Genomic DNA, 23111 nt, shown 5'->3' on the forward strand with positions numbered 1-23111 from the left:
CATAGTGAGGCCAAAAATGTGGAATGCATTACCCTTATATATTTGAGAGCTTCAAACAGAAAAAAGAATTTAAGAAACCATTAAAACCCTTTTTTGTTTTTAAACAGTCTTATGGTATGAGTTTAGCTGACAATTCTTAAATAATATGGGTTGAATAATGGACTTGTAAAAACCAAGGTGATTTGAGATTTTTTTGTAAGTAATTGTTTGTATATTGTGCTATGTCTTTTAATTATATCTGTTACCTGTACTCTGCTTAGAATTTGAGATAATACGGATTGTACATATTTGTAAATAAATAAATAAATGGGGTTGGTAAAAAAGGCACTGGGGGATACTGATGCTGGGTAGAGGTTTGGGTCCCCTCCCAAATTTGTGCCCTGGGCCCCTGCCATGTTTTAACACTAGCTCTGGCAAGATGTACATTTCAAATCTGATGTACTCTAATCACAAAATGGAAAATAAAATTATTTTTTCTACCTTTCATTGTCTGGTCATTGTAGGGGTCTTTTACTAAAGCTTAGCTCGAGTTATCTGCAGCAGGGTCCATAGGAATAAAATGGGCCCTACTGCAGATAACTCGAACTAAGATTTAGTAAAAGACCCCCTGTATGTTTAAAATCAAGTTGTTCTCAGGCTCTGGTTTCTGCTTCTCTCTGTGTTCTCTTAACTCACTCACCAGTTTCTCCTGTCCATTTGACTTCTCTTCTCTCTCCATGTCCATTATCCATCTTCCATTTCTGTGTACCTTTTGTCCCCCATGTTCAGCATCTCCCTTAGGTGTCAAAACATGGATCTGTGTCAAGTCTGTTTGCATGCAGAATCCTGATATAACTGGTGGCATCAGTAAAGCTGACCTTATATTTACCTCTAAGTGTGTCATAGTAGATGACGGCAGAAAAAGACCTGCACGGTCCATCCAGTCTGCCCAACAAGATAAACTCACATGTGCTACTTTTTGTGTATACCTTACCTTGATTTGTACCTGCCCTTTTCCGGACACAGACCGTATAAGTCTGCCCAGCACTATCCCCGCCTCCCAACCACCAGCCCCGCCTCCCACCACTGGTTCTGGCACAGACCTTATAAGTCTGCCCAACACTATCCCCGCCTCCCAACGGGGACACATGAAGCAAAAAGAAGAGGCAAAGAGCAGCTTGTATCTTAAGTTCATGCAATTAGGGAAGTGGAGATTGAGATAGGTGCGGGACGACTTCTCGGAATTCCTTGTCGGGAGGTCGATTAGGCTGAACATATAGGCTGGAGCGTTCCCGTAGACAATCTTGTGGGCAAGAGCACAGACTTTGAATTCAATACGTTCCTTGACCGGGAGCCAGTGGAGCTTCTCACGAAGGGGCTTTGCTGCCTCAAACCGCGATTTGCCAAATAGCAGTCTCGCCGCCATGTTCTGCGCTGTCTGGAGTTTTTTAAGGGTGTGTCAGGGGAAAAAGAATCCAAATGAAGAAAATAAGACGCAACATAAGCACTGTCAAGCTAGATGGAAAGCACTGATAAAAAAGGCTAAAAGACAATATGAAGAGAAACTTGCCGCAGATGCAAAAACTCACAGTAACAACTTTTTCAGGTACATCAGAAGCAGAAAGCCTGCAAGGGAATCAGTGGGACCGTTAGACCATGAAGGTGCAAAAGGGGCACTCAGGCAGGACAAGGTCATAGCGGAGAAACTGAATGAATTCTTTGCTTCGGTCGTTACAGAAGAAGATGTACCAGAAATGGTTTTCAAGAATGATGATGCAGAGGAACTGAAAATTCTCTGTGAACCTGGAAGACATATTGAGACAAATTGACAAATTAAAGAGTAATAAATCACCTGGACTGGATGGCATGCATCCAAGGGTACTGAGAGAACTGAAACATGAAATTGCTGATCTGCTGTTATTAATCTGTAATCTGTCGTTGAAGTTGTCTGTAGTACCTGAATATTAGAGGGTGGCCAATGAGACGATGATTTTTAAAAAGGGCTTCAGCGGTGCTCCAGGAAATTATAGACCGGTAAGCCTGACATCAGTGCCAGGTAAAATAGTAGAAACTATTATAAAGAATAAAATTACATAACACATAAATAAACATGGTTTAATGGGACAGAGTCAATGGTAAGATGTGTACCTGGCAGCATGTTTTGAAGCCCACTGTAGTACCCCCTAGGGTGCCATATTTATCTCCTGGGATGTCTGGGAGACTAGCCTACTAAAAATGCTGACCTCTCTTACATCCCAATGGCTTGATTTTCTACGTTTTTCACTTGGACGTTTTTTTTTTTTTAATGGACAGCAAAACGTCCAAAGCACAAAACCTTGTTAGAAACAGTATTTTCGAAAACAAAAGATAGAAGTTTTTCTTTTTTGAAAATCAACATCTTTCCTATTCAGATTTTGGACGGTTTTTGCAAAACGTTTAATGTCGGACTTAGTCATATCGAAAATGCCCCTCCACATCCTTCTGTGGATTAGGAACTGGTTGATGGATAGAAAACAGAGGGTAGAGTTAAATGGCCATTTTTCTCAGTAGAGGAGGATGAATTGTAGAGTGCCATAGGGATCTGTACTGAGATCAGTGCTATTTAACATATTTATAAATGATCTGGAAATTGGAATGACAAGTGAGATGATTAAGTTTGCAGATGACACAAAACTATTCAAAGTTGTCAAAACACATGCAGATTGTGAAAAATTGCAGGAAGACCTGAGGAAACGGGAAGACTGGCATCCAAATGACAGATTAAATTTAATATGGACAAATGCAAAGTGATGCACATTGGAAAGAATAATCCAAATCATAGTTACCTGATGCTAGGGTCCACCTTAGGAGTCAGCACTCAAGAAAAAGATCTAGGTGTCGTTGTAGACAATACACAGAAATCTTCTACCCAGTGTGTGGTGATGGGCAAAATAGCAAACAGGATGTTAGGAATTATTAGGAAAGGGATGGTAAAGAAGATCAAGAATATTATAATGCCTCTGTATCGCTCCGTGGTCTGATCTCACCTTGCGTAGTGTGTTCAATTCTGGTCGCTGTATCTCAAAAAAGATATAGCGGAATTAGAAAAGGTTCAAAGAAGAGAGACCAAAATGATAAAGGGCATGGAACTCCTCTCATATGAGGAAAGACTAAAGAGGTGAGGGCTCTTCAGTTTGGAAAAGAGACGGCTAAGGGGGGATCTGTTGAAGTCTATAAAATTTTGAGTGATAGAACGGGTAAAAATGAATGGATTTTTCACTCTTTCAAGAAGTACAAAGATCAGGGAACTCTCAATGAAATTACATGGAAATACTTTTAAAACAAATAGGAGGATATATTTTTTCACTCAATGAATAGTTAAGCTCTGAAACTCGTTGCCAGAGAATGTAGTAACAGCGGTTAGTGTATCCAGGTTTTAAAATGGTTTGGACAAGTTCCTGGAAGAAAAGTCCATAGCCTGTTATTGAGATGGACATGGGGGAAGCCACTGCTTGCCCCAGGATTGGTAGCATGGAATGTTGCTACTAATTGGTTTTCTGCCAAGTACTAGTGACCTAGATTAGCCACTGTTGGAAGCAGGATACTGGGCTAGATGGACCATTGGTCTGTCCCAGTATGGCATGTTCTTATGGGAGATTAGCACTGCAACTATGTATTCTGTAGAACAGGACTGCATGTAGTCAAGCTCTGAAATACACCATTGACGATGGCAGGGGCTGCTACCCCTACACATTCAAGAAGGCTTTTATAAAATTGTTGAGGAAGAGAAAGAGAAGTCATAGTGCCTCTTTTGGGGGTGGAGAATAAGCAACTGTAAGAAACACATGGCAATGTACCTCCAGGCTTTAACAATAGCCAAAAAACAATATTTCTCTCATCATATAGAACAAGCTGCAAACCCAACCAAGCAACTAATTAAAACAGTAAGCAGCCTACTGCAAACCCAAAAACAGAACCAGCCTTGTCAGTCACAACTAACCAGCAATGATTTTGCCACATACTTTGCCAACAAAATTAAGGTCTCCATCAAGACCTACTGATAGTCCCATCAAAGCTCCCCACCAGCTAACGAAGAGAATACTCTTTCTTCCTCATTATGCACATTCATCTGGGACTCATTCAGCCAGGTCACAGAGGAAGTTCATGAAAAAATCCTGAAAGGCCTGCAGCCTACAACCAGCCCTCTTGATTCCTGCCCGTCAAAGATAGTACAACGAGCGAGCGAAGGCCTCACTGAAGGGGCCACAAAAATTGTTAACACCTCACTTTTGGAAGGGCAGCTGCCAACAATACTAAAATGATCTGTGATGCGCCCCCCACTGACAAAGAGCTCACTCAACCTGGACAAGCTCAAAAACTACCAACCAGTCTCTAACATTCCTTTCCTAGCAAAACTTATAGAAAAGACAGTCTGCATTCAACTCAATGACTGGCTAGTTGACAGTAACTGGCTAGACCCATGTCAATCTGGCTTCAGACCTGGGTACAGAACAGAGAAGGTTCTTGTGTCCCTTCTTGATGATCTGCACAGAAATTGTGACAGGAGATCTGCCTTAGTACTAGTGTTGCTGGATTTCTTAGCTGCCTTCAAAACTGTGGATCAAAATATCGGCACTCCGACATAATAGACCATGACAAAAAAACCCCAACAAAACAGACTAAAACCAAAACAGACCATGACAAAAAAAAAACCCTCCCAAAACCCCCCCAAGACAAAATAGACTCTACACAAAACAGGGTAGGGAAACCTCCTTAATCAAGCTGGATTATCTTGTCAAGCAGATTTATGATTCTCACTAGATTCCAAGTGTGGATAGTGTGGATAGGTGCCAGGACTTTCAAGTGACAAGCCGTGGACTTTCTCAGTAAATCTATTTCATCAGGCCCTTTTGTCAGGAGTCCATTTTGTCAGGGACTTTTATGTCAGGAACTTTTTTTGTTTGGAACTTTTTTGTCTGGTTTCTTTTAACCGGTTTCTTTTAACCGGTTTCTTTTGACAGGGTGCCCAAAATATCATGCTTACAAGACTAGCAAAAACAGGTATCAGTGGCACAGTACTTACATGGTTCAAATCCTATTTGTCAGACAGACAACAATTAGTTTTGTTCAGCAACAGCACATTACAAACCTTGGACACTAAACTGTGGAGTGCCACAGGGATCCATACAGTCTCCCATTTTATTTAATATCTACCTCAAGCCTCTAGCTGAGCTGCTTTGGTCAATGGGCACAAAATTCTACATCTGTTCTGATGCCCATTGAACCAGATCTACCCACAGGTCTGAGTAAACTGACTACCTGCCTAACTGCAACTCAGGAATGGGCAAACAACAACAAACTCTGCCTGAACCCAAGCACAACAGAGATTCTTTGGGTACCTAACGCAAGTGGACAAATACCGGACTTCAAAATACCTTTTGGGAATTATGAACTCCCCCTAAAATCACAGGTCAGGAATCTTGGGATACTGCTATACTCAACACTCGCTCTGATTCCGCAAATTCAAACTACCTTTAAAAATTGTCTCTATCACCTATGGCAGCTACGAAATCTCTCTCCATATATTGAAAAGACAAGTCTGATCACAGTGGTCCATGCCATGATAACATCACAACTGGACTATTGTAATGCCCTGTACACTGGTCAGGGACTGTCTTAGCAATTGCGGAGTCCTGTGCAGACCAGTTCGGTGGGGCCCCCTGCCCTAACCTAGCCTTGCCCCTTGTTGAAAAGATGTGTTTTAACATTTTTTTTATTTCAAGTAAAGACAAATCAAGCAAAACTTGTTCAGAAAAACTAATTCAAATATGCACAATGCTATCATAGGAAACCTTTGGGTTTAAAAAGCAAAACTGGATAAATGAATTAAAACAAATCCCCTTAATATGTAATACTTTGTAGCAATAATGAAACAGTGATTGAATTTTCACATAGCAAGCAGCCTGAGCCAACAGATTTATTTTCCACTGAATATAATTAACTTTGTATGAACTTGGCTGCTAATAGTGTGCTGAACTGGACAATGTTGGCACATTTAGACTGACTCTGGACCGTTCTGCAGAAGGAAACCCTTCCCTCATTATTCAATATCTTCTCTGTGAAATAGTAGTAATACCCGCCAGTGAGCCTTCTGTGGAGTAGCCCCCATGCTCTGGAATTTACTCCTAGAGGGACTACGTCTAACTGGAGACTACCTCTACTTCAGGAAGCAGGTAAAAGCCTGGCTCTTCTCCCAAGCCTTTAATACATAGGGTGACTGACTATACACTAATTCTGCACCTAGACTAACTTGCTACACCCACTGTAACTTAGACCAGTTCCTTATATCTTGATGAACTGTTGTGAAGAGGAGGCGAAGGGGGTGGATAGAATGGAAGTGGGGGAAGGAGAAGTGAAGAGGGTTCAGAGGAAAGGGAGGCAGAACAGAGCCATACCTTTCGTACTACCTCAAAGGGAGAAAAGAAAGGGGTTCCTTCCCACTGAAAATTGGAGGCAGGAGGAAAACTACAATATCCATCAGCCTCGGGGGAAACCCTGGGATAGAAACTACCCTTCCCAACAGCCTCCAGGGGAGAGCCAGGACAAGGCAAGGGAGGTGTCCCCTGGGGTTAATCAGGAGGAGGAGGAACAGCTGGGGAAAGGGTGGGACAAAGAAACTATGGACTGGCAGGAGTCTGAAGAGGGGGTGGTGAAAGGGAGGAGGAGCCAATGGACATAGCAGCATGGGCGCAATCCTTGGGGAGGAAGCTCCGGAGGCGGGTGTCCTCCTGGTATGGAAGCTGGACTGAAAGGGAAAGGTAGGAAGGTCATGCGGGCGGAGGGTCAGTGATAGTGAAAGTGTGACCCAGAAAGGGTGGGACCCTGGTATCTCCCTATAGAGTTCAAGCTGTTTTGGACTGTGTGCTGCTGAACTACTCAAAGTGGAAAGGGGGTTGTTTTGGGAGGGGTTATTTTTACCTGTATGAACTGCTCCAAGCTGAAGGCGGATGTTTTGGTTTGAACTGTTTGTCATTGAGCCTGGGAAGGACTTTCAGCCATCGTTTTCTTTTTGAACTACAGTTCCCTGGCCCTTTCCGGGGAGTATAAAGCATTATGCTTTAGGACTGGTTTCAAAAGGGAGGGGACTGAGTTCTTTTGAGTGGTGGTGTTTATGTTTCTTTTTACCCTGCTGTGCTGAAGCCACGGAAGAGTGAAAACAGTGGGGCTGTGTTTTTGTTCTTGTTTTGAACTGCTGGACTGTGAGCACCAAGGAAATAAAACTTGCTGGTTTCGGGAACTATTGATTACCTGAGTCTTACCCTGTGGATTACAGTGGGTTATGGTGATGGGCAGGAGGCCTCGCCCATAGCCGGAGTCTCAAAGGAGGAGACAGGATCCCGAGAACCCCTAGAGGAGGGGTGGACCTCTTACACTGTACAAAGAACTTGCCTTTAGTTTAGCCATAAATACAGTTCCCGCAAGACAATTTAGCCACCCATTTATTTATCTCAGCTGACTCTGTACTACGCATCTTGTCCCCATGTCTGCACCATTTGAATGTTCTAATTATGTGCTTATTAGATTTTCCAATGCTATTATGCTTACATCTTATTATATCTCTGTTATTTGAATTTCAGTGCTGTTAAATGTGTATACTTTTGTTCCTGTTTCATGATAGTCCTGTTATTAGGTCTCAATTTGCTGCTTTCAAGTTTTCCTTTTTCATTATGTCTCTGTCTTTACTTGTTCACCTTACTATTGTTACACTGTTAACAAAAGTGTAAGTCTGATGTTAAACTGTACCTATTGTACACCACCTTGGATGAATCTTTTCATAAAGGTGGTTAATAAATTCCAATAAATAAATAAAACAGGCTTTATATACAGAAACAAAAAGCAGTGCTCACAGTACTGCAAAATCTATAGGTACTTTTATCCATGGACCTTGCACCAGTTTTGGAAGTTGCCTAAGGAAATAGATACCCCCATGGACTTTTGAAAGTACAAAACCAAAAATGTTGTAACTGTCTTTGCCTTAATCATATTCCACAAACATGTCCACTAAATTCAGGTGAAAGTACATTTCTTGTGGAATTAAGTATATAATTTTATCCACATACAGGGTGGGCAATTATAAGACCACATGGGTCATTGCTTCTATTTGTGGGAATCATTTTGGAAATTACCCTCTGTATAAACAGTCCGACATGGCTCACACACTCCATGGTTCCTTGGAAATAGAAAATAGGCAAAGTAATTTAGGGTATACTTGTACAATCAGACTTACACAAAACAATGGCCCTATGTTACCTTTTGCTTTCTCTGGTATTATTTCAGGGTCCGTGCCAGAATCTCACCTGCTTCCCACCGTATACCAAGTGTTTTGGAACATGTGACCAAGGCGTTGTGTACCTTCCTGTCTTTCAAAATGACCAAATCATCCAGCAGCCAGTAAACTTCCCTGAACTGGTGCCACGTTACAACAAATTCTCAAGGGAATTCATCGCCAATTCTGTCAAACAGAAACAGCCATTCTTCCTCTACTACGCTTCGCACGTATGTCCTGTGACAAGTTTACTGCTTTATAATCTGTTAAGAGCTTTATTTGAAGAGTTATAAAATGTAGGAAAAATAGTATGGCATTACTGCAGGAGACATGTAACCAGAAGTAAGATACTATAGTTTCATTATGGTAGTCATTTATGGTATCCAAAATATAGTTCTATTGGCAAGTTCCATCCTGTCATTTAACATTACAATAAATCTCTTCATTATGACAGTTTTGACCCAACATTTCATTTTTCTCATTAAGGGAGCAAATATGTGGGCTACCATTAAAAAATGTTATGTTATTGTTAACCCAAGTTATTAATAACTAGGTCTCGTTACATAAAATGGGACCTGTGGTAAACTAACCCATCATAATGGTAGCCCACTTAGATAACTTCCCCCCTTAGTTACTAGTAACAAAGGAGGGGGTAATCGTGAAGGTGCATTATGGTCATAATGGGCCAGATTCTATAAATGGCCCTCAAAATTATGTGCTGGGAAAAAAATCGGTGTTAAGTGCTATTCTGTAAAGTGTGCACACTATTTATAGAATCTATTTATAGAATAGCGCTTAAGCGCGAATCTTGTACCTAACTTTGGGCACCAGACTTACGCCTGCTGAAACCTGGTGTAAATGCTGGTGCCCAAGTTAGGCACACCTACCCAGTATTTTAAAAGTATGTGCACAAATTTTCAGAATGCCCCTGACGTGCCCATGCTCCTCTGGCCACACCCCCTTTTCTAGATACATGCTACAGGAGTTAGGCACATTGCCTTATGGACTAGTGCGCAGTCAGATTGAGCACACAGATATTTTTCTTCACTCACCGTGTAATTAAACTCTGAAATTCGTTGCCAGAGAATGTGGTAAAGGCAGTTAGCTTAGTGGAGTTTAAAAAAGGTTTGGACGGCTTCCTAAAGGAAAAGTCCATAGACCATTATTAAATGGGGAAAATCCACTATTTCTGGGATAAGCAGTATAAAATGTATTGTGGAAACTATACAAAGCAGATCGTTAATAAACCAAAATATATTTTATTGATATAACCAAGTTAAAATATGCATACAATAGCCCGACACAGGTCGTGTTTCGCCCAACTGGGCTGCTTCAGGGGCTATACAATAATTCTCCACTACCAAAATAGAAATATGCTGATGAGAGCAAATATACAGTCGATATCCTGAAAAAAAACGGCTCATCCAGAGATGCAGAAACAATTGGTTATGGACATGAGGTCGAACAGACAACCTCTTTTCTCCAAATGTGCCGAAAAAAATGTATTGTACATTTTGGGGATCATGCCGGGTATTTGTGACCTGGATTGGCCACTGTTGGAAACAGGATGCTGGGCTCGATGGACCTTTTTATCTTTCCCAGTATGGCAATACTTATGTACTTATGTATTGATGTAATTGAGCTCATTAAAGCAATTTATTTGTGCGCGCATTTTGGGCACGTGCACAAATTTGGGTGAGCAAATCTGGGAGCCTTATATAGAATCTAGGGGAGTTCCTGGCCAGGAGCATCGGGCCACAAAGCTGCAGCCCAGTGCCCCCAATCGTTACTTAAAGGCGCTGGCCAGACTTCCAATGCCACCCCCATCACCCTCCCAATGCCCATCCCAATCACAGCCCCCCTCCCAAAGACCCCCATCAGTTTTTCCCCAGCACCAAAAATGTGTTTCTGTTCTGATAAAAGATGGAAATGTGTTTAACAATGACACCCTCCCCCCCCTAAATTGGGACCCAAGATGGTGCTTGAAACCAGACATTAGGAGGACGACCTCCGTGTTGCTTCTTTCAGAGTGAAGCCAAACTTTGTTGAGATGGGCAAGCATTGGGGGAAAACTAAACTTCCCTTACCGAGTGTTCCCGCAGTGCCACAGACTTCTGTGTTGCAGTTTTTTCCTTTGGTTTCGGCTTCCACAGGGGCAGCAGGAGTCTTGCTTTCTGTGGCAGAGAGAGAGAGAGGGAGGCTCTCCCGCCCTTGAGGAAGGCATCTGGCTAAGTCCTCCAGCCCGTACTCCCCCACAAACCGCTGTTGTAAGCTCTCCCCTGTTGCAGGGGGGTGCGCTGCTGGAAGGAAGACAGCAGTTGAGTCACCGGGACTGAGTTCGGGAGGGAACATCGCAAGGAGCAGCAATGTGGCTCCAAGCACTCCATGCAAAGGGACCCGAGGAAACTCTGTTAGGGCTGTATATGGAACCAGCAGGAGCCTCAACAGGATTCCCGGGGACTGACAGCCCTGCAGATTGGGAATGATACACCAACAATGCCGGTAACCCTTGAAACTATCTGGCAGGCTATTACAAGGTCGGATTTAACTGTAAGCAAAAAACTTTTCCAAGTAGAGAAAGACCTAAAGCATATAATATCTGTTTATAGAATGTGAAGGGATTTCAGTGAGTGATTCAACCTCTAGGGAAGATCCAGGCAGTAAGATTGCTGGAATATGAGAAGCTCAAAGTAAGATAATTCAAGACTTTCCTTGGATACCCCATATGACACCAAGGAGTCTTTCTAAGAAATATTTAGAAGAAACTCTGAAACTGCCACCTGAGGTATTACCACCACTGAATAGGGTTTTTTTTTAAACATCATCTTTATTTGGATTTCTCACCATTACAGAGAAAAACACTGTCCATATCAATAGACAAACCAACAAAAAGCATTAATCATTGTATCTCTCATACCACATCACCATTATTTATATATAATATATGCCATTATCCGGCAGTTAGTCAAAACACATGAGACCTCCATCACATTTTTCATGTATATCCCCCTAACCTCCCTACCCCCACCCTCCCATTCCCCTAACCAAAACAGAGAAAAAAACATGTTAAACATAGGAGGAAGCTAAATACTTCAGGTCTAACACATTAATTTGTGCAAGGTACTGTATTAAGCCCATAGATATCATAATACAAAGTTGCCATTTAATATTTAGATAGCCCAACCAACCTACCCCTTATACATTCAAGAGCAGGCTACGCTCCTTGTGTGTAAGCATAGACCAATAAGGTTCCCAAACATCCTGGAAAAGTTTCCACAGAGACTCAGGTCTGTTACCCACTAACTTATGTTCGAAGAGTGCCTTATCAAGCAACAGTGAACGCCACATTGATAACTGGGGAACTCTGTGCATTCGCCATTGGGCAAGAATGACCTTTCTAGCCAAAAGTATGGTCTTTGCCAAAAAAAGACGCTGCGCGTCCGACTCCACCTGCAATTGTGTCCCATCCTGGAATAAAAAGCCCACAGGATGGAGCAGAATCTTCCTTCCGAGACACCTAGACAAAAAACTCCTCACTCCTTCCCAAAAGACTTGAGTCCTTTCGCAAGCCCAGAACATATGGCCTAGTGTAGCCCCATCTTGCCCACATTTGGGACATCTGCCTGATTCAGCAAATCGGGCTTTAAAAGCCCTCCAAGGAGCAATATAGGTTCGTAATAAAAATTTATATTCCTGTTACTACTACTACTACTACTACTATTTAGCATTTCTATAGCGCTACAAGGCATACGCAGTGCTGTACAAACATAGAAGAAAGACAGTCCCTGCTCAAAGAGCTTACAATCTAATAGACAAAAAATAAATAAAGTAAGCAAATCAAATCAATTAATGTGAACGGGAAGGAAGAGAGGAGGGTAGGTGGAGGCGAGTGGTTACAAGTGGTTACGAGTCAAAAGCAATGTTAAAGAGGTGGGTTTTCAGTCTAGATTTAAAGGTGGCCAAGGATGGGGCAAGACGTTCTCTATGAAGCATATTTATAGATGTTTTAGCAATATTATTAAGAAAGGTTTGAAGCACTGCTACTGAAACACTGCTCTTCAATTCCCCCGACCATGCCTCCACCACATTCTGTAGAGATAGGTCAGGTTGAACCTCATAAAGGGCTTTTACGTATTGGCAGAGGCGAGGCTACTCCAGGTCTTCCGACCTCAGACATACCGTAACCTGCTGAGCAAAAGAAGTCCCAAGGTGGGTCACAGGCAAGGAGGAAATATAGTGCCTCATCTGCAAAAACATAAAAATATCAGAGTCCACCATCTCGTATCTCTCTCGCAAAGTAGAGAAGGGAAGCACTTTACCCTCCATATCCAGCAGATCTCCTACCCAACGTACATCCCTCCCCCTCTCTTCCCCCAAAATTCCTCCACTCCCCATGCCAGGAGGAAAGTCAGGATTCCCCTTCAAAGTCAGAAATGGGGAAACATATCTAAAACCCCATAAAGTGGTACACAGAGCCCTCCAAACATTCCTCATATACCTCCAGATCACATGTCTCCCATAAGCCTTGACCAAGTGTGCTGCCCGAGCATGTAGCATATATGATACCGACAGGGGGTGCAGAAACATTGCCTCCAGTTCCTAGGGTGTAAACCCCGATGTACTCAAAAGCCAATCCCTAACGTGTCTCATTCCACATCCTAAATTGTAATGTCTCAGATCCATAAGCCCCAGCCCACCCTTCAACCAAGTTATCATGAGTGTAGATAAAGGAATCCTAGCCCTCTTACCCTTCCACAGGAATATCCGTAATGCATTATACAACTTCCGCAAATCCGCCTCTCTCAACCACAAAGGCAGTGTCTGCGCAACTATGGAATAGACTCCTAAATGCTGTGAGAACAATCCGTGACTACTTAAACTTCAGGAAATTACTCAAAATTCACCTCTTCACAAAGGCCTATCCCACCGATCCAACATAAATCCCAGCACCCAGCAAGACAGCATGACACCCAGCTTTATCTCTCCACACCAGAAATCACTGCGGAAACCCAGGCCAAAGTACTGGCCTGCCTATCTGACATTGCTGCCTGGATGTCCAACCGTCACCTGAAACTAAACATGGCCAAGACGGAACTTCCCACCCAAACCCACTTCTCCTCTCCCTTCACTCTCTATCTCAATTGATAACACCCTCATCGTCCCTGTCTCATCTGCCCGCAATCTTGGTGTCATCTTCGACTCTTCCCTCTCCTTCTCTGCGTATATCCAGCAGATAGCCAAGACCTGTCGCTTCTTCCTCTATAACATTAGCAAAATTCGCCCCCTTCTCGCCGAGCACACCACTCGAACTCTCATCCACTCTCTCATTACCTCTCGCCTTGACTACTGCAACCTACTCCTCACCGGCCTCCCACTTAGCCATCTATCCCCCCTTCAGTCCATCCAGAACTCGGCCGCACGTCTTATCTTCCATCTCAACCGATATACTCATATCACCCCTCTCCTCAAGTCACTTCACTGGCTTCCGATCAGATATCGCATACAGTTCAAGCTTCTCCTACTCACCTACAAATGCAGCCCCTCCTTATCTCTCTACTCTCATCTCCCCTTATGTCCCCACCCGTAACCTCCGCTCTCTTGACAAATCCCTCCTTTCAGTACCCTTCTCCACCACCGCCAACTCTAGGCTTCGCCCTTTCTGCCTCGCTTCACCCCATGCTTGGAACAAACTCCCTGAGCCCATACGCCGGGCCCCCTCCCTACCCATCTTCAAATCATTGCTCAAAGCCCACCTCTTCAATGTCGTCTTCGGCACCTAATCACTACACCTTTTCTCAGGAAATCTAAACTACCCCAACTTGACATTTCGTCCTTTAGATTGTAAGCTCTTCTGAGCAGGGACTGTCCTTATTTGTTAATTTGTACAGCGCTGCGTAACCCTAGTAGCGCTCTAGAATTGTTAAGTAGTAGTAGTAGTAGTAACTAATGATCGTACTGGACAATTTATAATCTTCACTTCCTTTGACCCCATGATGCCTGATCCACACCTACCTCATCTGACCACAATATAACTTTGCATCTGCTATCAACCGAATTGGCAAACGCCTCTACGGTACTATGTAAGTGCAGGTGAAGCTTGGGCTGAATTCCTGTCCTGTTTCCTCCAGCTTGAGTTGCCTCGGCTGCAGTCTTCGCCTGGTAGTTCCTGTCCTGGGTTTGCTGGTACGTCTGTCCTGCCTTGTCTGTGTTTGGGTGATTCTCCTGCCGCTGCTGCCCCTCGGCAGTGGCCCAAGGGCTCACTAACCCTGAGATTCCGGGAGAGACGTGACAGGTGCATAGTTTGAGACTAGAGTAAGGTTAGAGTGATTTAGTTTCCCCTCCACTATGACAAACCTCCCCTCTGTGTCCTTGGTGACCCTGTGTTGAATGAAGGGCACCAATTTACGAATCAATATGGCTACCACCACCTTACTTTTGTGTGCAGAAGCATGATAACATTGACCCGTGACCTTCTTAATTTCTGATGTTCAATATCATTAAGTTTCGTTTCCTGCAATCCCACAATATCAGCTTTGTGCCTTCCCAGGTACTGCAAAATCTTACATCTTTTTATTGGAGAGTTAACACCCGACACATTCCACGATAGTAATTTCAAACCCTTAGGCGCCATCATGGGCACACATAGAAATGAGTACAGACACACAATATAACATTTGCACTGACAACCCACCAGAGAGCCCAGCCTCTCCTCTGGTAAGCAACTAACCACACACACTTTTCAACACTCATTAAAATCATCCTTTTCCCATAAGACTTCCGTATTTGCTCCTCACTACACAGAACCTCCCCCCTCTTCCCCCCCTCCTCCCACCCCACCCTCTTCTCCACCCTAATCTCGTTCCCCCAGCAGCCCCTCTCACACTCATCAAAGTCAGCGTTATGATGCATCCCGCCCCCCCTCCCCACACACACATCCCCCTTTTTCACATCCCAGACCCCATATTACCCCACAATCACGCACAACATACAAAATCACACCTTAGAAATCTAGGATGTTGACATAAACATATATTGAAAACCTGACTAGGTACATTGTGCAACAGAGATGGAAAGAAAAATACATAATTCTCAGTACTAATTCAACAGATGGAGAATCAAACCACTGCGTCCAACCCCCCCCCCCCCCACCCCCCCCCCCCCCCCCGACAGGGTATAGGTAGGTAATCCTGTAGAAGTCTTCCATGGTCATATCAATTTGGGAACCATTGCTGCACTTGTGACTTAGCCGCTTCACTAGTATCGAAAATATGGACCTTTCCCTCCTTAATGGCGCAAAGTCGGGCAGGGAACTGTAGAGTGAATCTTAATTGTTTCTACACCAATATTTTACATATCTCCGAATAACCTTTAAGAAGTTGCGCCACTGAAGCCGAATAATCCTGGAACAATAGTACTTTAGTATTCTGGAACTGCAAATCTTGCATTGATCTATATTTCTGTAAATTTGTTCTTTATGCGTAAAATTCAGAATCCGTGCCACCATCACGCGGGGCCTAGCCGCTCCTTCCACAAGTCTTCCTACGCAATGTGCGCGTTCTATCTGAATAGGCCCCATTGAGGGCTCAGCCAACAGCGAATCCGTGAACCATTTTTCTAACAACTGCTTCTTTCAACGCCTCCGGCAGCCCCACCACTCTTACATTGTTGCAGCGGGACCTGTTTTCCAAATCATCCAATTTGTTAGTGCAGCCTGCCACTTCTTTCCTGAGTCTCGCAAGTTCTTCCAAGACTCCCTGAACACCGTCTTCCGTGGTGCTGATTCTGGATTCTAGCTCAGTCACTCTAGCATTGAAGTCCATAAGTAATGGGGCACTTCGTTCTTCACCAGAAAAGGAGAAAAAATTCCAAAGATCTTAGCACAAAGACGCTCGAAATAGGAGGGGATCGGGGAGCTCAAAGAGAAAGCCTCCTAGCTCAGCTGCATCACATGACCCCTCAGGTTTTTTTAATCTACCCTATAAGAAACAGTAAGCTGCGGGTGAACTGATATATTGAAGACATCTTTAGAAGTAGTGGAAGATTGAGCAGTGGATGATTCAGCAACTCATGTCATTTGTTTTTGAATCTGATAGAAACAGTGTGTTTTAAGCCTGTAAAATATATTGGACATTTTCCTGCCTTAGGCTTAGGGGTCCTTTTACCAAGCTGTGGCAAAAGAGGGCCGGTGCTGAGGAGTCAAAAAAATAATAAAGCAACAACAACAAAAAAAAAAATCAAAATCAAGTGTGTGAAGTCAGTTCAATTTAAAGATACTTTCCTCTGTTCACCTCTTGCTGTGATATACTTAAGCTGTATTACTGTGATTTATTAGTAAAATACTGATAGACTGCTATTACCGTATCACATCAGAGCAGTATGTAATGTAAAATCAAGTCAAATTGCACGCTCACCCTAAATATATTTCTCCCTGTTTTACTTTCTTCCCAGCATACTCACTACCCCCAGTTTGCAAGCAAGGAGTACACTCAACAATCATCACGGGGGCCCTTTGGAGATGCTCTGCTAGAGTTTGATGCTTCTGTGGGTTTCTTGATAAAAACTCTGCAGGACTATGGGGTAGAGGACAACACGCTTGTCTTCTTCACATCAGACAACGGGTAAGGATGGTTTGTGTTACTGTGAAGCATAATTTTAATCTTCCTCTGTGGAGGTGTAGCCTAATGGTTAAGTGCAGTTAGCTGAGAACTTGCAGCTCCTTGTGAGCCTGGGTAAGTCACTTAACTCTCTCCATTGCCCCAGGTACAATATTTAGATTGTGAGCCCACTAGGGACAGAGAAGGTACCGGCATTTAATAAATATAAAACTACTTTAGTTGTCCCACAGAAAGGCAGTATATGAAATCTATGACTCTTTATTCTTTTTACTAGTCACTTATTATTGGTCAACAGACTTGTTAGAAATATTATATAAGGAAATCCACTGTAGCAGCATTTAATTTTCAAAGGGGTAACTATGATAAAATGTGGAAAATGGTAAAAAAAAACTTGAAAGACTCAGCTGCAAAGGTTGGGACTTTAAATTGGTTTTAAAAAATCACATCAACACAAGAAAAAAGATTCTCATATAATCAATACTGTAAGCAATAGAAACATTTTTATAATAAGGAGGAAAAAGCCTCTTGAAGCTCCCAGCTATATGCTGGAGGAGCAGGGCTTCTTCATCATCGGCAATAAACCTCCTTAATTACTTCAATAACAAAAACGTTGAACAGGAATTTAATCAGAATGTCAGCTTAGAATACTTCGCTGCGGGGTCTCTTCTTTCCAGTTACAATAGAGCCGACCGTGACCAACGATGGCCAGCATTTCGAGAGGATGCGTCAGGATCAACTGGTCAAAAAAAATCTGCAGGAAAGAAAAGAATAATGAATATACATTACTAAATTTCATAATATTTCTTTCACCCCATTTTTGCTTACTTCCATTCCGTTCAGAAACCAATGGGACTCTGGAGACACCATCCTGGAAAATGGCAAACCTTCTAAATAGATTAAGGTGACGTCAGACGCCTACCGAAGCAACAACCAATCAGAGTGGTACCCATTAAAACAAAAAATCAAAAATCAAAGAAAAAGTTTTAGATTGGATTCACTGACCCCCACAGGGTTTGAATGCTAAACTGGAATGGCATCACTTTTTGATTTTTTAAATATTTTTTTTCTTGATTTTTTAGTTTTTGTTTTGTCCTTATTCTTGAGTCTAACCTGTCACAACATGATACCATTATCCCTTGTTCTTAGAAAACTTTCTCAGACTCATCATCCCTTTCTCTCTCTCTAGCCCTGAAACCATGAGGCTGTCTCGTGGAGGAAATTCTGGCTTGTTGAAATGTGGGAAAGCCACTACTTATGAAGGTGGAATGAGAGAGCCAGCTATTGCCTATTGGCCTGGCCGTATCTCCCCAGGTAATTGATCATGAACCAGCATTTATTACCAAGACTTGCAATTAGGAATAAATGTAAGAAATTTAAGGATTACTGTAAAAACAGTAACATTTTTTCATTAAAGCATGCTTATGCTTGTATAGTTGGACCACAGGGAAGCACCCACGCAAAGTGGAGGTGCACTTCTTCCCTATGTAAGTCAATGCAGGAAATGGAGTAGTAGGGGGAGCTGGCTCTTTCCAAACAATGAAGGAGACATCTGTATGATTGAAAATCTTTATTACAAAACATCAAAAAGACTCGACACAGCAGCTGTGGTTTGGCACCTAAGCGCCTGCCTCAGGAGTCTTATGAATGCTGTATATAAAAGATACAGTGAAAACAGATATCATTTCTTCTGAATCTAGTATAAGAAGGTTATCAATGTAACTCAAAATCGCAGGAAACACCTCTATGGACCACAAAAGTGGAAAGAGCCAGCTCCCCCTACTCCTAGTAGGATGGATCATATTTTGATATATCCATGGTAATGTTAATGAAGTTTGTGAGAAAATGTTTCCAGGGTCACAGACTTATGCTGGAGATGTGGCAAGGACATTGCCTCTTTTATCCACATCTGGTGGGCTTGTGGCCAAATATGGGGGTATTGGCAGGGTATTACTCAATCCATGGCTACTGTCTTGGAGGCGGTGTGCCCCTGTGATCCTAAATGGTGCCTGCTTGGGTGGGGTAACCGAAGGGGATTGAAATGGCAAAAGTGGCTTAAGCGACTTTGTTTTGCTGCGACAAAGACAGTGCTTGCTGCCCATTAGAAGCAGACTAATGATCCCACTATCTCCAGCTGGCTCGCGAAAGTTTGTCTGTTGGGAGAGCTGGAGAAACTAACAGATCATCGATTGGGGTGGTTTGATCCCTGTGCCGAAGAGTGGACTTATCTGGATCGTTTAATGTGTATGGTTTGAAGGGGGAGGGGTTTTGGGGGGGTTGGGAGGGCAAGGAGGTACAGGAAGAGGGGAAGGGGAATTCCTAACTTTCAGTTTTGTGTTCGATGTAATGTGGTATTTTGGCATGTTTATTTGATTCTTTGATACTGATGTAACTATTTTCAAAAGCATTCTTAATAAACATTTATTGTTAAAAAAGTAAAATAAAGTTTGTGAGGTAATACCAATTATGTTAGCTTGTAGAGGTCTTTTAGGTTTTCAAAGGGAATTAAAGAGTCTTTGGAAGTAATTTGAGAAAATGACCACAGCCCAGCCTCCATTTATACCAGTTAAGAAAAGTTGATTTTGTTTTTTTTTAAAGTAGTGTTATATCAGAGTGAAATATCTGTTGGAAAGGTGTCATCCCATTCTAGATGAAAAAGGAGATCTCTTCTTAGTGTTTTAATGGAGGATTTAATGATTGTTCTGCCCCCATATTCATAGAGACAGGGAAGGGAAGAGAATGGGACTTGATATACTGCCTTTCTGTGGTTTTTGCAACTACATTCAAAGTGGTTTACATAGTATATACAGGTACTTATTTTGTACCCGGGGCAATGGAGGGTTAAGTGACTTGCCCGGTCATAAGGAGCTGCAGTGGGAATTGAACCCAGTTTCCCAGAATCAAAGTCCACTGTACTAACCACTAGGCTGCTCCTCCAGGGTGCTTGTTGTTTATATGTGTCCTGTGCTCTTTAAGTAGGAAAGGACTATAAAGTGATGTAATTGTAGTTATCTTGTGATAGTCTCTTCCTGAGCATCTGTCCCTGTTCTCTATGCCTTGTGGGACTTTTCATTTTGGCTGGCTGTTTGTCCCTGTGTATGCTGGGCTGAAGCCTGGCCTTTCTCTCTCCAATGAATGAAAGGAACCTGTCTGCAGCATTCTTGTTATGAGATCTGTTTCTAACACTATACCTTGCTGCTTTAAGCCTTTCAAATGCCTTGTAACATCATCAAATTTTCACCAGTGTAAAAGTATTTACAGCATCTACTCTTCAGCCAGTATTGAAAGCCATCCCAGCTTATCTCTGCAGTGAGAAACAGGGTGAAGTGGTAGAGAACAGACTCCCAGTTCTGTAAGGCAGAGACTCTTGTCCATCTAACTGTACATTATTTTCTTTTGTTTGAATTTGCATTAAAGAAGATTTTGGTTCAAGAGTTCTGAGTCTTCACAGTGTTGTTCTGTGGTTTAGCTGACAGTCTAGCTGAGTGTGTGAGACAGCACTTTTGCAAGGACTGTACAGTGATAAAGGATGAAGAAGAATATAAGAGTTTATTTATTGTGAGGAGAAGAAGAAGATGGAGGGGATAAACTAATTCTTTCTCAAATAAGAGCCATCTGGGTTGCTCAGAGGAAAGTGATATATCATACCAACTTATTGTTTGAGAAGCTTGAAAGGCCAAGTAATACTTTTTAAAGTCTGGAAATTTTATACTGCCATTAAATTTTGTGAGTTTTAATTTGTCAAGGGCTATTCGAGGGACTTTATCTTTCTAAATAAATTTACTGAGGATACTGTCCAGTTTTTTATAAAAATATTGTGGGAGGTAGGTGGGAATCATGCTAAGAATATAATTTACTTTCGGGGCAAGTACCATTTTTATTGACTCAGTTCTTCCACACCAACTAAGGAATAAAGTGGACCAATGATCTAGTTTATCTCTGACCAATTTAGGACCCTGTTTACTAAGCCACGCTGTACGTGCGCTACCGTTTTTAGCACGCGCTAATGCTAGAGACACCCATAGGAATATTTGGATGTCTCTAGTGTTAGTGCATGCTAAAAATAATAGCGCACCTTAGTAAACAGGGCCCTTAGTGATGTATTCTAAGGGTTTGTAGGGGATTGCTACTGTACCAAATTCCTAAATATTTTTTTTTCCTGTTCCCATTTAAATGGGAATTCAGCTATATGATGTTTCATTATGAAATGAGAGAAGGGCATTACTGCTGAGTTAGTCCAGTTGATTTTGTATCCAAACAGAAGGGAAAAGCGCCAATACAATTTAGAATCGGTAATAGAGATTGAACTGAAGTATCAATTAAGATATCATCTGCATAGATTGATAATTTAAATGTGTGATTATTCACCTGAATGCCTTGAATAGATGTGTCAGCAACATTTTGTTGCATTAATTTTTTATGTCTAGGTGTGACCCATGAATTGGCCAGTACCCTGGACATCCTTCCCACTCTGGCTGCTGTTGCTGGAGTGCCTTGTCCTAATGTAACCTTGGATGGATATGACTTGAGTGAGCTACTTTTCCATGGTGGAGAGGTGAGTGTCTCTCCAGAGACCACTTTATTGTAAGTGTCTTGCATTCACTGTACCCTAAGACTATAATCCAGTGCTTATTCAGCAGCACATGTATGGAAGAATATGGCATTTAAAGAAAAAGAGGTGGGGGAATACAAGATGGAGGCCTATATTCCTTTCCTTTCGGTTTCTCCTTCCTAAGGTATCTAAATCTGAGTGCAATCCTTCCCAGATGAGTGCCTTCATTCACACTAACTATCCAAGTTTACACATTTCTGCAATGTCAGTTCTAAAAGGGTCTATTTACTTGGGAGTCGATTTACTAAGCTACTTTATGGGTGAGTTTGAGAAGTGGGTAACCAGCTAAGAGAGTTTGAGAATGAGGGGACCTTTGTGAGGGAAGGGCTTGAATGGGGAAAATCAGGCTGAGAAGGAAGTTTGGAGGGATTTAGATGGGGAGGATAGTTTAGCAAGCAGCAGAAATAGTGTCTCTGGTTCCCAAGCCAGGGCAGGATGCACATGGGAAATAGCAGTCAGCACATACCTGAAGGAGGGACTAGTAAGGAGGAAAAAGGTCACAGGGAATGCTCAACCAAGCAGGCAGAAAGAGGAGGACTAGAGGCTGAAGTAAAGGGTAGGAGATGTTAGGAAGCCTACAAACTAGTTGCCACCATCCCGCTCCTCCCCTTGATAGTGTTGGGAGGAATAGAAAGAATGCTTGGATGGAATAGAGGAGAAAGAATGGGAGATAATGCCTGGAGGGATGAGAGATGGGGAAGAAACAGTATATCTGGATGGAAGAAGGCACCACAGAAAATTTTTGCTTAGGATACCATTTATCCTAGAGCTTGTTCTGGCTCTGCTGTTGGAAAGGGTGAAAGAAAATAAGTCATCCTTGAGTAAAAGATGAAAATAAGTCATCTCCCCGTTGCTCACTCCACCACAATGCCCTCAGCAGAGTCATATTGGTTAAAAAGAAGCTAAAAAGATCAGCTGCAAAGGTTAAGATACTAAATAAGGCATGGACCTTAAAGCGAAAAAAACAGTGTTACAAAGCGGTGGCCGTAGCCAGAAGGATGCTAGGCTGCATCAAGAGAGGAATAACCAGCAGAAGAAAGGAGGTGTTGATGGCCCTGTTCGTCACTATGAGGCCTCACCTAGAGTATTGTGTTCAGTTTTGGAGGCCATATCTTGCTAAGGATGTAAAAAAACTAGTTGTGGTGCAGAGGAGGGCGACAAAAATGACATGGGGCTTGCACCATAAGATGTACCAGAAGAGACAGGAAGACCTAAATATGTATAGACTAGAGGAAAGAAGGGACAGGCGAGGTATGATACAGACGTTTAAATACTTGAAAGGTATTAATAAAGAAACAAATCTCTTCCAGAGAAGGGGAAATGATAAAACTAGAGGACATGAGTTAAGGTTGCAAGGTGGTAGACTTAGGAGTAATGTCAGGAAATTGTTTTTCATGGAGAGGGTGGTCTATGCCTGGAATGCCCTCGCGAGGGAGGTGGTAGACACAAAAACTGTGACAGAATTCAAAAAGGCATGAGATGAAAACAGAGAAACTCTATTTAGAAAATAAATGGTAGAAAACAAAAATAAGTTTAAAAAAAATTAAATGGCTGCAGGGGGGGTGGATGTTCGAGTAACACTTGGACGGCTACTCTGGCTGTA

At 42.5% G+C, this 23111-nt stretch overlaps 1 protein-coding gene across 1 annotated transcript in view; it reads left to right on the top strand.

Moving 5' to 3' along the window:
* LOC115481786 (arylsulfatase A-like) overlaps positions 1–23111 on the top strand; it is a 79924-nt gene that overhangs the window by 32241 nt on the left and 24572 nt on the right. The window contains exons 3-6 of the mRNA XM_030221172.1: positions 8296–8514; positions 16733–16902; positions 18086–18210; positions 21324–21451. Of these exons, the coding sequence (XP_030077032.1) occupies positions 8296–8514; positions 16733–16902; positions 18086–18210; positions 21324–21451 (642 nt within the window). The remainder of the gene's footprint in view (positions 1–8295; positions 8515–16732; positions 16903–18085; positions 18211–21323; positions 21452–23111) is intronic.

The sequence above is a fragment of the Microcaecilia unicolor genome, chromosome 1 (genome assembly GCF_901765095.1).
Source record: "Microcaecilia unicolor chromosome 1, aMicUni1.1, whole genome shotgun sequence".
NCBI lineage: Eukaryota > Metazoa > Chordata > Amphibia > Gymnophiona > Siphonopidae > Microcaecilia > Microcaecilia unicolor.